The 16,205-nt window shown below is 40.0% G+C and overlaps 1 protein-coding gene across 6 annotated transcripts in view; it reads left to right on the top strand.

Annotated features, from left to right (window-relative positions):
• LRRC49 (leucine rich repeat containing 49) overlaps window positions 1–1,761 on the top strand; it is a 163,296-nt gene extending 161,535 nt beyond the window's left edge. For all 6 annotated transcript variants that reach the window (XM_032342599.1, XM_032342601.1, XM_032342602.1 and 3 more), the window contains one exon: window positions 1,392–1,761. In XM_032342599.1, the coding sequence (XP_032198490.1) occupies window positions 1,392–1,595 (204 nt within the window). In that variant the 3' untranslated portion in view covers window positions 1,596–1,761. The remainder of the gene's footprint in view (window positions 1–1,391) is intronic.
• The last annotated feature ends 14,444 nt before the right edge of the window (window positions 1,762–16,205 follow it).

A 16,205-nucleotide genomic window follows, 5' to 3' on the forward strand; every position in this document is an offset into this window, starting at 1 on the left:
ATAGTTTCTTCTTTGGGGGTAATACTTACGTACAATGATACACAAATCTTAGGTATACAGTTGCTAAGTTTTGACATGTGTATAACCCAACCTCTATCAAAATTTTATTTTGTATTTTTGTTTTCCCATTGACCATTGAATTTTATTTTCCTTGTTATTATAAGTCTTTATAAATATAATTTTAATGATAATGTCTGTTGATAATTTAAATTTAACCCTTTAATTAATCCTGAAATTATTTTGGTATTTTGATTTGGGTTGGAGGTTTGAATAGATTCTTTTCTAAGAAATTAAACCTATCGTGTCATTGACATTTATTATTTCTTACCTCCTTCATTGATGTGAATTGCTTTTCTATAAATTTTTTTAAAGATTTTATTTATTTATTTGACACAGAGAGAACACAGCGAGGGAGAGAACACAAGCAGGGGAGTGGGAAAGGGAGAAGCAAGCTTCCTGACTAAGCAGGGAGCCCTATGTGGGGCTCGATCCCTGGGATCATGACCTGAGCCAAAGGCATACACTTAACGACTGAGCCATCCAGGCACCCCAGTTTCCTATAATTCTGATTGATCTATTCCATTATTTTTTCCATATATATTATGGCACTTTCCATCATCTTGCCTCAGTACTCCTCACAAGTATGAATAGCCAAAATAAATGTTGAGTTCTTAGATTGAACACATAGCTTTGTTTCAGCCTCTAGGGTGAAACTGGGGCCTAGTGCCTGAGTAGCTTTAGGCCCAAAACTTTCCTTGTTGTGTTTGTGACCCAGATTTTTCATGTGCAGACTTTCAGACTCAGAAGTTGAGTGGGAGCATTGTTTCTCTCAAGGCCAAGTTCTGGGTCTTAGGCTTATGTATGTTTCCTCTTCCTTCTTATACACTTTCCCCCAAATTTGTCCAAATGGTCTAGACTAATGAATCAGTATAGCGCTACTACACAATTTCCTAAAATACAGACTGAATTCAGAGGATGGTATTTCAAGTATGTGTATGGATATTAACTGACCTTATTCCAATTAAGACTGTCAGTATCAGTGCCCTGATACAGTTACCACTAGATGCCATAAATCTGTGCATTCATCCGTCTTGTGTGAGCTTAACTCCCTTAACTGAGAAGGGAGAAAGTCTACCAACAGAGAAGCGGTAGTTACAATTCAGGTGATTCCAGAGCTGTCTAACAGAGACAGGAGCGGACTGCGAAGTAAAGGGCTCCTCGTTGCTGTCTGTACTCACGCAGAGCTTGATCATGTCAAGAGTGTCTTGGGGAGTACTTGTGCTTTGAAGGGTGAGGCTCAGAACAGATGCTTTCATATTACTCTGGCTCAGGTAAATGTTCCTTTATCTCTTGGATTAATTATTCGGTGCAAAATTTTCCTTTTTTAACAGGAAATAAAGGAAAAAAAGAAATTCTGCAAGATGTATATGGAGGACCTTGTGAAGGAAGCCACGGAAATCAACATGAAAAACGAAGCCCTGCAGAAGCTTTGGCCACAGATGTTCATTGAGCTTGTTAGGGACGCAGTCATAGAAATCCGCAATAAAAATTCCTACATGAAGCTTTGCCTACAGCAGATAACTGACCAAAAATAGAAATGGCTTTAGTTACAGTTGATTTTAGCACTTTTGTGTTTTTGAAGGTTGAAAACAAGTGGGTTAAACATGTTGAAACAACACTATCGTACAACCTAGAAAGCCTAGCATCAAAACACTATTGCCTACCATTCCCGTAGTTAAAGGTTGGAAGGAGGGAAGGAAAGAAGGAAGAGAGGAAGGAAAGAAGGAAGGAAGGAAGAAAGAAAGAGGAGAGGAGAGAAAGGAGGATTAGCTTCCTACTTCAGCAGCCAAACAACCTCTGGGAACTAAGCCGTCTTGAGAGCTCGCTGGGCCCTGTGCTCGCACCGCTGTCTCCGGCTCTCGCTTCGCCCGGCGCCCCTGCTCTAGCCCCAAGCACGGAGTGCTGGCTCAGGTTTCAGCATGAGTTGCTTCTACCTACTTGCAGCTGAGAATTTCCAATTATTTCCCTTTTTATTTTATGTCATGATTTCCAAGCCAAATACACATTCTTTTTTATGAGTGAAGAAAAAACTTATTAATAAATTAGTAAAAAAAAAGTGCGTTGGCCTCCTTCATCTGGTCAGAAGTGTCATATTGTATGTTCCTCTCTAGCCGGGTGGGAGCCCTTCTCTTCACTTAAGTAGGCAGAGGCTCCATCCTTGCAGGGATGCATCCTTAGGGCACCACACGGGGTTGTGGGCGTCACTGCAGACACAAAAGATGAACGTGAGTACAATGGGGGTCAGAAAGAAAATGCTTAATGTGAAGGGACCCCCAAGTGAGTGAAATGCAGTCACAAGTCAGAGAATCTGCTTCTCTGAAAGGTGTTCGTTTCTGTTGGCTGTTCGGGGGCTCTGTCTTCAGGTAGGCACGCCTCCCTGTGCCTCGGGAGTATTAGGGATTCATGGGTGAAAGGTTCTCATTTTTCTCATTCCCTTTGAAGATCAAACAGGTAAATACGATGCAGGCAGGGGTTTGTCCTCGTTCACGCTGGTGGGGAGAGTGTTTCGAGGCCATTAGCATAGCTGGACATAATACAGCTTCAGTTCAACCACCTCACAGGTCACTAAATAGGAATTCGACTTGCTCAGATTTTGCCGGGCGGCTTTCTGGGCAGCAGGACCGCCAGGAGGTAGGACAATGAGAGCGGAAATTGCAGGACACCAAAGTCATACAAAAATGCTTGGAAGGAAGCTAAGCAAGCTGTGCAGTCCTCAGGCGCTCCCCCAAGAAGGAGTGCTCAAGTTTAGGTGGTTAATGTTCCAGAATTTGACCTTTTAAGTCCTGCTTCCTTGGGTTTGTGCCTTCGTGCTCAAGCTACAGTTTACCAGCCTGAGGGCCATCTGAACCACACGGGCCTCATGATACAACCTACCTTAAACAGCATTGTGAGGAGCAAATGACACGCTGCATGTAAAGCGTTTATCACAATGCCTGGCACACAGCGAACACCAGTAAATGAAGCTATTCTTCCAGAAACAGGTTGAACGACAGAACTGGTTCTCCTGGACAGGAAGAACTTTTAGTTTCTTGATGATCCTTAAGCCTTTTGAAATTAAAACATGAACCATCTCTCATCTGGCTGGTAAAGGGTGATTTCTCTCGGGTGGGGGGGGTCTTGTTTGATAGGGAAATGAGATCCCACCTAGAGGGAGACAAAGAAGAGAGGAGAGACAAAGATGTCTTGTTCAAGGGCTTCTAGTAAATAGGAAAAAGCTAGAGCTTGTGATCCCTTAGGCATGTGGAAAGCTTGCTCACTCGAGTTTTTGCAGGTGAATGATCTCTGGCTTCCTGAATGCTGCCTCTTCCCTAACCCTCCCATCCCTGATGCTAAAGGCATCTATCTGACCCTCATATTCACATGCATTCTTGGCTCTCCCCAGTTATTCTGGGAATTTGAGGAACCGTGGGTCAGCACTCAGTGACTTGGCAGCAAGCCTGCAGGCACTGCTGGCTCTACCCAGACCTAGTAGTAGGGTTTCTGTCTTATTCCTAAAACCAAATTGTTTAAACGCTCGAGCTCGAGTCACTTGGTCTCTCATCCCTTTGTACCTCTCTTGCCTGCCCCCACTATCCATAGTAGATGGATTTCTACTTCTTGAATCCTGCTTTTGCCTGGTCCCAAACTCCCAATGGCTATGTCCTCCCATATAATTCCTATCCCCTCCAGCTCAACTTCTTTCCAAGCGGTTTTGCTTGCTGGAGTTCCTAGGTGTAGATAATGAATCTACTGGGCGTGGAATAATCAAGTGAGGGTACAATGTTGTTAGTGGTGATTTCCTAGAACCAGTTGTCCCCTCTACTTGGAGTTTCCTAGGGTCTTTGGGAAAGGAAAAGAGATGCACACCCCACGGTCTGAGAGTATCTGGGTTAGTATGTGCCGAAGGATTGCTTTTTTCCAAAATCAAATCTCAGGCAGAAACAGAATATTGTGGTTGCTTCAAAAGCAGAAATGTCCAGTATCCCCTATTTGGGGAGACATTGCCTGCCTCCCCCCCGCCCCGCCATGTCTGGTTCTGCAGTTAAATGATTAAATATGCTGCCAGATCTGAGGATGGTTGCTAAGTGTGCCATTGGATCTGAGGCTTCTTAACTGTGCTATTGTCTGAGGATGGTGCTGGTCTCCGCCTCCCGCTTCCTAAGCTTCACTCCACTGAAGGCCTGACAGGTGAGACAGCAAAGTCTTACTCTGCTTCTGAGCTATTCCTGACCAGGGCAGGGAATCCACTGGTATTCATGTTCCCCTCCCTTGGTTAATAATGGTGATCATAATAACAACTAAGACTGATTAATATTTTGTACTACTAAGCCCTTTGCATGCGTTATCTCATTTAATCTCCCAGTGTGAGTCTATGATACATACACCCATTTAAATATTTGAACACTGAGGCACAGAGAGGTTGAAAACCTCAACTAAGGTTATTTTAACCAATAAATAATAGCTAAGACCTGCTTTCAGAGCCACTGCTAGTTTTAAGGATCTCACATCTGAGTAAAATAAATGGAAGAGTGAAAAGAAAGAGGGAAGAAGAGGGAAAGAGGGTGGGGGGCAGGGAGGACAAAAGAACAAAGGAAAGAAGAACCTGTCTAGTCAGCACGGCAGAATGCAAAACAACACAGAGAGAGTGCTCAGGAAAATACTCAGTTTAAATCTTGAAGAACAAAGGTTAGTTTTTGTAACCTGCTTTTCTGGGTCAGCTGGAGATGGAATGGGTGCCCTTGCCAAGAAGTTCAGAGCCAAGTTTGAAACGCGATCATCGCAACTGTGGTGAACCAGTATTGATGGAATATTTGTTTATCTTTGATCCTGATTTTCTACTTCTGTTTATGTTTTTCCGGCTCATCGTGTGTGTCTTTTGTTGCAAGCTACCTTGAGTCCTCTGCGGAAAGAGGGTAAGGATATATATCTAAAGTATGCTCAAAGCCCCCAGGAATAAATGACCCCCCGTGGTTCTTGGGCAATAGGATAGCTTGCAGTTTCTCTTCAGGAGACAATGAAACTGTTTATCCATCCTTCACACCAATCTCTCTAAGCTTGACTCGGAGAGTTGACTTCTTCTCTTTGTTTATCTTGAAATATTTCAACATGCAGAAATGCATGTGGAGTAGTAGTATCTCAAATAAATACCCTGTATCTAGCACCAATCATAACAGATATTAATATTTTTCCACACTTGCTTCAGATTTTAAAAAATAAAACATTGGAAGTAAAGACGGAGCCTCTGGGTACTTCGTGCCTTCCCTAGAGGTAATCACGATTCTGAACTTGAACTTAATCATTCATGTTTTCATACCATCTGTATTTATGCATTTATGCATGGGGAGTTTATTGAGTAGATTTTTAAATATTTTCAGATTTTAGAGAAATCGTATCATGCAGTGTGTATTTTTCTGTGCCTTCTTTTTTCCCACTCAGTTTGGGAAGCTAGGGAGTAGCCGTAGGAGCCCTACTCAGAAGCATTACTGATGGGAGTAATCCTATGTTTTGTTTGTTTGTTTTATTGCTGTTTGATATTCAGTTGTATGGCCAATATGGAATTTGCACATCCATTTTCCTGTTGGTGAGCATTGAGTGATTTCTAGTTTATAACTATTACATACTGCCTTGACTATACTTAAATATATATGTTTTGAATATACTTTGACTATACACGTGAGTTTAGGAGGTACATAATTACTAGTGGAATTTCTGGGTCGGAGGCACACACTCAACTGTATTGAATACTGTCAAACTGCTCTCTGAAGTGATTTGTGTCAGTTCACATTCCCATGGCAGAGAATACAAGTTCCAGTTGTTCCACAGCCACAATGACAATTAGGTTTTCACATTTGCAGTCTGATATATTATGTGAAAGATGTGTGTACTTGAGAGTGGCCGTTATGCCCAGAATAATCTCATTCAAGGGCTTTTATAAAAGATGAAATTTAGGTACAATGAAATTCACTACGAGTTTAATTTGATTGACATCCCAAATAAGATACAAAACATCTTAATCATATCAGAAAAATTCTTCTAGTCAATGCTTGTCCTCCCCACTCAAGCAACTATTTTTCTTTCACGTTGATTAATTTTATCTATTCTAGAACTTCAGTAAATGTAACAATATAGCACTTACTTTTTTGTATGGGGTTGTGTTTACCCAACATAGTGTTTTTGAGAATGACTGATATTGTTTCATGCATCCATGATTGGTTATTTTTTATTCCATAGTTTGAAGATACAACATGTTTGTCCATTTTATTGTGTTGTTTCTAACTTAACGGCTATTATGAATAAAGATATTTTGGGGCACCTGGGTGGCTCAGTGGGTTAAGCCTCTGCATTCGGCTCAGGTCATGGTCACAGGGTCCTGGGATCGAGCCCCACATCAGTCTCTCTGCTCAGCAGGGAGCCTGCTTCCTCTTCTCTCTCTGCCTGCCTCTCTGTCTACTTGTGATCTCTGTCTGTCAAATAAATAAATAAAATCTTTAAAAAAAAAAAAAAGAAGACTTTTTTTATACAAGGCTTTTTGTTCAGTAGACCTGAACATTTTTAAGGTTAACTTTATTAGGAATTGCTATACATTTTAATAAAAGAGTTGTATAATTTTATACTCTCTCTAGCAATGTGTAGAGAATTCCAACCACTCCACAGATTTGCTAACATTTGTTATTATAGAGTTTTTTTGTTTTAGCTATTCTAGTGTGGCTTTTTCAGCCATTTTTATTTATTTTATTTTATATTTTATTTTTCCGGATGTCTACTGCTGTTAATCACATTTGTGTATGCTTTTTGGTCATTTATTTATCTTCTTTTGTGAAGTATATGTTCAGGTCTGGTACCCCTTTTTAAAATTTGAGTTGTTGGGTGCCTGGGTGGCTCAGTGAGTTAAGCCTCTGCCTTTGACTCAGGTCATGATCTCAGGGTCCTGGGATCGAGCCCCGCATCAGGCTGTCTGCTCAGCGGGGAGCCTGCTTTCCTCTCTCTCTCTCTGCCTGCCTCTCTGCCTACTTGTGATCTTTCTCTGACAAATAAAAAAAAATTTAAAATCTTAAAAATAAATAAATAAATAAAATTTGAGTTATCTTTTTATTATTGAATTATATGAGTTATTTATATGTTCTAAATATAATACTTATGTTTTGAACTATGATAAAGTTCAATTCGTCAACTTTTTTATAGCAAGTGCTTTGAAATGTTCTTTCTGAAATGGCTTGCCTGCCCCAAATTTGTAGAGATATTCTCCTCTGCTTTTTTCTAGAAGCTTTATAATTTTAGCTATGGCCCTTCTTGAATCAATTTTTGTGAATGCTGTGAAGCAGTGGTCGAACTTCATTTTTCTTTCCATATAAGAACCCAGTTTCAATGCAATTTGGAGCAGAGTGCCTTTCCTCCATTCAACTGCCTTGGCAGTTGTTTTTGAGAATCAGCTGACCTGCATACATGTAAATCTCTTTCTAAACTTACATTATTTTCCATTTTTCTTTTCTTTTCTTTTCTTTTTTTAAGATTTTATTTATTTGACAGAGAGCACAGATAGGGGGAGCAGCAGGCAGAGGGAGAGGGAGAAGCAGACTCCTTGCTGAGCCGGGAGCCCGGTGTGGGACTCGATCCCAGGACCCTCAGATCATGACCTGAGCTAAAGGCGGCCACTTAACTGACTGAGCCATCGAGGGACCCCTTTATTCATTTTTTTATTCTTACATGAATACCACACTGTCATGATTACTGGATTTCTCTAATAAGTCTTGAAATTAGGTAACATAACTTCTTAAACTTTGGTCCTTTTACAAAATTCTTTTAGTGAGTCTAGCCCATTGCATTGCCATATAAATTTAAGAATCAGTTTGCCAATTTCTATAAAGAAAACGACTTTGGGGTTGATTATTGGGATTGTATTGAATCAGAAAATGAATTGGGGGAGATGAACATCTTAATAATATTGAATCTTCCAATTCATAAATGTGAGATATATCTTCATTTATTTAGATCATTTTTTTCTAGCAAAATTTTGTGGGTTTCAATTTAAATTTTATTCTGAAATAAATTTGTTCCTAAGAATTTCATTTTTTTTACATCTTAAAGGTATTTTAAATTCTCATTTCTAATTTTTTTGCTAATACATAGTAATACAATGTATTTTTATTTACAGTTGATCCTCATTATTTGCAGATTCTGTATTTGCAAAGTCATCTCCTCGCTAAAGTTTATTTGTAACCCCCAAATCAACACTCATAGTGTTATCATGTTCATTCACAGACGTGAGCAGAGTGGTGAAAACTTTGAGCCATTCTACATGAGCACATGTTTCCAGCTGAGGTCAAAGAAGACAACATTTTTTTTTCCGGTTGTCGTAATATAAACAAGTGTCCTTTTCATGGTGTATTTAGTGTCACCTTTGTTACATTATTATGTTTTTTGAGGGTGACTTTCTTATTTAAAATACCCCCGAAGGACAGTGCTGAACTGCTTCTTCATGTTTCTAAGCACAAGAAGGTTGTGATGTGCCTTACAGGGAAAACACGTGCATTAGATAAGCTTCTTTCAGGCTCAAACCCAGGACCCCGGAATCACTACCTGAGCTGAAGGCAGACGCTTAACAACTTGAGCCACCCAGGTGCCCCAATAGAACAATATCCTTCAGTAGATTTTATTTGCTTGTATTTGTTTAAAGGTATTTGTGTCTACGTTTATTAAAGGTGTTGGTCTGCAATATTTTTTCTGTTGCATATTTTTCAGGTTTTGATATTAAGTTTAAGCCAGCCTCATAAAACAAGTGGGAAAAGTGTTCCCCCTACTCTATTTTCTGAAAGAAAGGAAGAACCATAACTTTTGAAATATATTATAAATTTCTTTGTGATTTATTCTTTGACTCCAAGGTTATTGAAGTGTGTTGCTAAGTTTGTAAGTATTTGGTCCCATTATATGAGTAATACACCTTTCCGTGTCCCGTTAGCATGTGTGTAACGTCACCAGTATCGACATCTGAGCCAAAGTTTGGCTCCATCTTATTTCTGAAACGCGACTATAACGTCTGTCTATGAACTTAGGTCAAACTTCTTAAACATTTTGTTCAAATCATCTATCTTTTTTTTTCCCTAACCTTGGACTATCAATTATTGAAAGATTCAAAAAGTCCCACTAAGATTGTGGTTTTGTCTATTTCTCTTTCGTGTTCTAATATTTTTTTGCTAGATGCATTTAAGGGCATGTTTTTAGATGCACACAAATTAAAAATGGATCCGTCTTACTGGTGAGATGATGTTTTTGACATTATGAAGTAACTCTCTTTCATATCTAGAGAAAATTTTTTGCCTTGAAGTCCATTTTGTTCAATATTAGCTTTCTTTTTATTAAGATTTGAATGAGATTTTTTATGCTTTAATTTCAACCTTTCTATATCCTTATGTTTTAGGTGGTGTGTTACTTTTAAATAGCATATAATTTATATTTCTATCCAACCCAACAATCTGTCCTCTTAATTTTTTTTAAGATTTTATTTTTATTTATTTGACAGAGATCACAAGTAGGACAGATGCAGGCAGGGAGAGAGAGGAGGAAGCAGGCTCCCCGCGGAAGCAGAGAGCCCGATGCGGGACTCGATCCCTCCACCCTGAGATCATGACCTGAGCTGAAAGCAGAGGCTTTAACCCACTGAGCCACCCAGGCACCCCTTAATTTTTTTTTAAATTTCATTTACTTCTTTGCCAGAGAGAGAGAGCACAAGCAGGGAGAGTGGCAGGCAGAGGGAGAAGCAGGCTCCTTGCTTGGAGCCTGAACTGCTAATGTGGGACTTGATCGCAGGACTCCAAGATCATGACCTGAGCCAAAGGCAAACACTTAATAGACGAAGCGACCCAGATCTCCCCAATCTAGCCTTTTAAAAGGTCAATTTTGCTCATTTACATTTGCTATAATTACAAAACTAGCTTAGTTTAAATTAACCACTTCACTTTGTACTTTTACTTATTTCACCTATTCCATGTTTTGTAATTTTTTTTTCCTTTTCAATTGCTTCCCTTTGAATTAGTGGGCATTTTTTAACCATACATTTTCCCTGTAGGATTTAGAAGTTATACACTCTGTTTCTTTTTTTTTTTTAATGATTTCCACAGAACTACAACATATATAATATAAACATATTTGATATTTACATAATAGATAATGAGCTGAGAGCAAGGTGTAAAAATATCACCGGTTCAATAATCCTATATAGACTTACTGAAAGTACACACTTAATATGCGCGCTTTTCTTTTTCATCTCTTTATGTCAAATCATTTTACCTGATTCCATTTGCCAGCATATTCATTTGCTCACTATATTCATTCATCTCACTATTTAGTCGGTTATTTGCATTAATTTAATATGTTCATCCTTATTCTTGACCTTCAATAAACCATTCTGTGATTTGAAGCTAGACACATCATAACAGAAGTGATAAATATGCAAATTAAGGAAACTCACCCTTGGATAAGTATTTACTAGGTACTTATGAGTATACGCTAGGCTGTGCTGTGGCTAGAGATATAAAAGTGAGCGATAATAGATGCAGCCTCATAAAATCTGTAGTCAAGTGGACAATAGAGCGTGAACGCTAAGAAGCTACGTTAGCTCAGAGGAATTATCCTGACTCATTCTGAGCACAAGACAACTGATCAGAACATAGATAATCTTTAAGAATATAAAAATGAGAACATTTCTATTCATCTGTCAAAACAGTTAGTTTTATGTTCCAAATTTGTGGAATATATATAAAGGGAAGTCTCGGGACGCCTGGATGGCTCAGTCAGTTAAGCCACTGCCTTGGGCTCAGGTCATGATCCCAGGGTCCTGGGATCGAGTCTCGCATCGGGCTCTCTGCTCAGCAGGGAGTCTGCTTCTCTCTCTGCCTCTACCTACCACTCTGCCTGCTTGCGCCCTCTCTCTCTCTCTCTGACAAATAAATAAATAAATAAAATCTTGTTTAAAAACCTCAAAAAATAAAGTAACACAAAAAAACAAGTCTTAAAGTATTTTGACCTCTCTGAAACTACCAAACTATCTGCGGGCCACTCCTTGATGCAGGGATCTAATAGTGGTCTAGAGGAAATGTTTTAAGAAATAAACATATAGCTGTGTTTCTTTAAATTTTCCTCTCCAGCAGAGTTCTGGCTGGGGGGACTGACTTCATTTCCTTGCTCCAGGATGGGCCTGGATTGGCATAAACTGGTTAATGGAGTTAGGTGCCTCTTGCTGCAGTCATTCTGTACTGAGTAAGGCCTAAGCCCATCAACATATGGAATCTCTCTAGCATCAGTAACTGGCTTAGGTAGGACCAATTAGAGAGAAGCACCCGGGGGGTTTTGTTTTGTTGATGTGTTGGTTTGGAATAGTTGGAAACAAGACAGCTCTCTCTCTTCTGCTCTGAATACAAGATGTAAGAATGTGAAACCCGCAGCTTCTGTGACAATTTAATACCATGACAGAAACCAGCCACACCCAGAGGGGGAAAGCTCACACACTGAAGAGAAATGGAAAAGGAGTCCTGCTCAAACCATGCTTGAAGGGTTCTCTACTATTGAACTTTTTCTCTGTTGAGTGGCCTGAGCCAGGCAAAGGCTGGAGTCTGGAGTAATCTGAAGGTTTACTCACTCATGTGTCTGGTGGTTGCTGCTAGCTACTGACCAGGACATCCACTGGGTGTTGTGCAAATACCCACATATGCCCTCTTCGAGTGGCTGGTGGCTTCCTCATAGCAGGGGCGCTGGTTCCAAGAGCGAGTGCCCCACGTTCTACAACTTTTCTGATTTTGTTTTAGAAGACACACAGCATTACTTTCAGATCTGTGATCACACAGATTCGGCTCTGGACCAGTGGCGTATCAAAGTCGTATTGTCTGAGAAGCACGTAGAATGGGAAATAATGTTGCAGCCATTTTGAAAACTCTCATTTGCCCCACAAACCATGCTACTAGACTCTAAGGGCTTGGACATTTTGTCACATTTCCTTCTAACTTTACATTTAGCCTACCTGGCTAAACCATACTCAGCCTTCTCTGGGTGAGGCGTCCCTATCAACACGCACACAGCAGCCTGTATATATGTAATAGAGTTGACTTATCACTTGCCTGCCTATGTCCTCCACCAGTCTGAGAGTTTCGTGGCCATGTTCGTCTTCATGTCTTCATGGCTGTGTCTCCAGCATATATAGCAAAATATGTAGATGAGTAATAAATCTTTATCTAGGGCTTTGTGTAGGAAACCAGTTTCATTTAACTTGGATCCCCATTTTAGCAACAGCCCCCTGCTTCTGACTTTTCATATCCTTACATCCTGCGGTTTTGAGCAATTTGTGCTGACACGTCTACGCACCTTCCAGATGCGAATTTCAGACTTTCATAAACCAGGCAGCGGAACACATTCTGAGCTACCTCATGGTGGCTTTGCTTGGCAGCTCACTGTTCGATCTTATAAGCATCACCCTTTGTGCACAGCAGAGTGAGTGGAAAAAGGAAAAGTACCTAACTCTAATACTACTGACAAGAAGGGAAACCCCACAGCTACTGGGACAGAGGCAAGATGGAAACCATTAAGCATGATGAAAATGCTGTAAAGAACAAGGAAAGGACAACATGTAAAGAACAAATTTACATACAAATTTACATACAGATGCTGAAATGCTGAAAGAGATCTTCAACACTGCAGATTACATCCAGTAGCTGAATTCACAAAGCCTATTAGTCTCCCACACTTCTCTTGACTAAGAAACATCTCCCTTCCTCTCGTTGCTTTAATCTTTGTGTCCTTCTTGCTTGTTTCTGAATGTCTCTAGCCACTGACTGTCTTTCTATCTCAGTCTTTCCAAACCTCTGTGACTATTTTTTTTTTTTTTTTAAATTGGGGCATCTGGATGGCTCAGTGGGTTAAGCTTTTGCCTTTGGCTCAGGTCATGATCTCAGGGTCCTGACGGGCTCTCTGCTCAGGGGGCAGCCTGCTTCCCTCGCCCCCGCCCGCCTCTCTGCCTGCTTGTGACCTGCCAAATAATAAATAAAATATATATTTTTTAAATAAATAAATATTTTTTTCTTATGCTCAGTTAGCCAACCTATAGTACATCATTAGTTTTGGATGTAGTGTTCAATGATTTGTCTGTGGCTGTTTTTAAAAGTCTCTGTGTTGATCTTAATCTCTAGGAAGTTATTCTCAGGAGTACTATGTGCCAAGGGAAAGGAAAGAGTCTGACAAGTAATGCAAAGAGAGTAGAGACTTGTTACATCCAGTTTGTCTCCTACTAGACTGTGAATTTCTCAAGGTAGGGACAGTACTTGGACTGTATGAGGTATATATCTACTTGATGAACTGGCTGTTGTTACCAGGCAAAGTCTTAGTATCAGGAGATACTATAAGAAGAGAAAAGCATTGGAAACCATGGTTTATTTTTAAAGTCATATTTTCTAGTGCAAATGGCTGAACAGTAGTGGTGGGACTTTTGCTTATCTTTTATATGCATCCTGCCATGGCCGCTACTTTAATCTGCCGTCAAGTAAGAGAAAGCAGGGCTTGTGTTGGAAAGGGGGAGGCGGTGTGGAGAACAAAAGGAAACTGCAATACCCTGTTGTCACCAGAAAGCAAGAATCCTATTTTCAAAAATGTTAGGGGCAATATCAAAAGGCCAAAGGACCCATATTTAAGGGCTTCTATTGACCAAGTTGTAACAATTTGAGCACAGAATTGTATTATTATTATTATGGTTATCTGGAGCCAGTTGGGTCTATGAAAGAACATGGACTCATAAGTATTCTCAAAAGAGAAAAGTTAATAGGATGAGTACAAAAATACAGTTGTAACACAAAAAATGGATAACCAATTATGGACTTGCTTCTTGTTAGTGGATTTTAACAAATGCTTATTTGTTTATATATGGATAATGTGTTTCTCCCACTAAATTATTATTTTTTATAAAAATATACAAATATTTATCATATATTTATTTCTGAGGGAAAAAATAAAATTATGGGACTAAGTAAGGCAACAATATACAGAAAAACAGTAACTCTAGCAAGAAAAGAGAGAACTGGCTTGGCTGGCACTAGGATTAACATATAATAATTTAGGTGGAAAGAAGGTCTAACAATCAGGATCTGTGATCACATTAAAATTAAAATTACCAAGTAGGAGGAAGTTTTAACGGGGTCTTCTGGCAAGATGAATTAGTCAAACATCCCCCCAAAAAAGAATATACCACCCAGACCCAATGCCCAATGCCTTATCTCACAGGAAATGAAACCACTAGATGGCCCTATTCATTTTAATAAAACAGCAATAAGGAATACATGATTTTTTTTTTAAGGTAACAAACCGAGTCGATATATCATAACTGATAGGACATGGGGTTTTGTAAATCTGACAGAGACTTAAAAGTACATCATTTCCTGAAAGACAGCAGGTTGTAAAAATAAATAAATAAAGCCCCCGTGGAAGTGTGACCTTAAAAATCATATCGTGGTGACACCGGAAGTTAACGCAGCCTGACGAGGAATCCTGTGCCCAGACCCACACTGGATCAGCCAGTAACCCAAATCCTGTAGCCTTGGCCCAGCCAAGCAAGTGAACTTTTTCTTTCAGGTCTAGTAATATTACTCCACCCTTGGGAAGAAATAAAAATATATTACTGAAACTCTAGGAAGATATTAAAATAAGTATACTAATATCCCCTAGGAAGGTATAAAACAAGCACATAAATTATCAAAGAAATGAATAAGTCCATTGTTCTGAGGATTTAGAATACAGTCAAGGGTAAGTATAATAATAAGCTTTGTAGTCACTGCCTTTGTGAAAGTTTTATGATATTTGAAGTGTTCAAGAAGTCAGCCACAGTAAACACATAATCGCATTTGAAATGATTTAAGAGAATTTAATCAAATGTAGCTTACATTTTCAAGATAATTTGTTTTTTAAATAGTTGTTTATTAGGTAGATGGGTTCAATCATTGGAGCATTATACAGAAGACAAGTTTCCAGTTCCTGACAGGAAAATTAAAAAAACCTGGGCTGTGAGGTCCCTTCCCCCCGAATCATCCCAGAGGAAATTAGAGACAGGGATCGAAAACATTTGTTACATGTTAGAATCACCCAGGGAGCTGTAAATACTATTGACAATCTGGGAGCCTCCTCAGACGAGCTGGATCAGAATCTCCAGAAATAGAACCTGGGCACTAGCATTTCTAAAACACTCTAGGTCCAACTAATAGGTAGTCCAAGCTGAGAAAGTGACAGAGGAGGGGAGGAGGCAGAGTCTGTGGAACTAACATAAAACTTCAAGGAGGCCTTAAGGAGACTGAAGACCGTTGCCAGCTAGTGCAGAAGCTCATGGTCGTATAGGACGGGGCCACAGGGGTGCATAGGTGCAGATACGCTGGGCAAAAGTTGTTGTTCCCTTACATTTCTTGGGAAGGAGGTTTTTTGGCTTTATCACTTCCGTGGAATGGGAATTCACAAGAGCAGCCCAGATGTCAGGTGTGTGTGTACAGGGGTGAGGGGGGAATGGAAGTGTTGGGGGGGCGCAGGGAGAGTATCCGGGCAGCTTCAGGACCCTACCAGGCTGAGAATCTGGTGAGAACATTTGACTAACTGCGTTAAGTGTTTCCTTCCTCATTCCCTTTCTCTCCATCCCCTCAATGACAGTAGGTTGCAACCTAAGATAACCTGCTTTTTCCCAAGAATTTAAGGGAGATTGAATGGAGGCAATGCTGGGTGAAGGGATGGAGGTGGTGCTAGTCTGGTGGTACTCTCATTCCCAGAGACGTTTCCCAGCCTTCTCTATTGAGAAAGAGTCCTAACGGCTGATATCACACAGGCTATGTTCTCTGACCACAACATGATTATGTTAGAAACAAATTACAGAAGAATAATTATTGAACGAGAATTCTCCACAGGTCTCTTACGGTTCTGTGTGTCCTCCAAGTAGAGACATTGTCAGCTTTTGTTATGGACTAGATTTTTAAGGATGTTTGTATAAGCAAATAGCCTTGGAAGATGAGGATTAGTATCTCCCTCTTCAGTACAGGGCGGGTTTGGTTGCTGTCCAGTAAAGTGAAGACAGTGCGTCTTTCTGGGGCACAGGTAGGGTGGGTTGACTTATACCCCGTATAAAAGATCAGAGTTTCCTAATCTCAAGGCCCCTCAAC

The sequence above is a fragment of the Mustela erminea genome, chromosome 5, assembly GCF_009829155.1.
Source record: "Mustela erminea isolate mMusErm1 chromosome 5, mMusErm1.Pri, whole genome shotgun sequence".
NCBI classification, from domain to species: domain Eukaryota; kingdom Metazoa; phylum Chordata; class Mammalia; order Carnivora; family Mustelidae; genus Mustela; species Mustela erminea.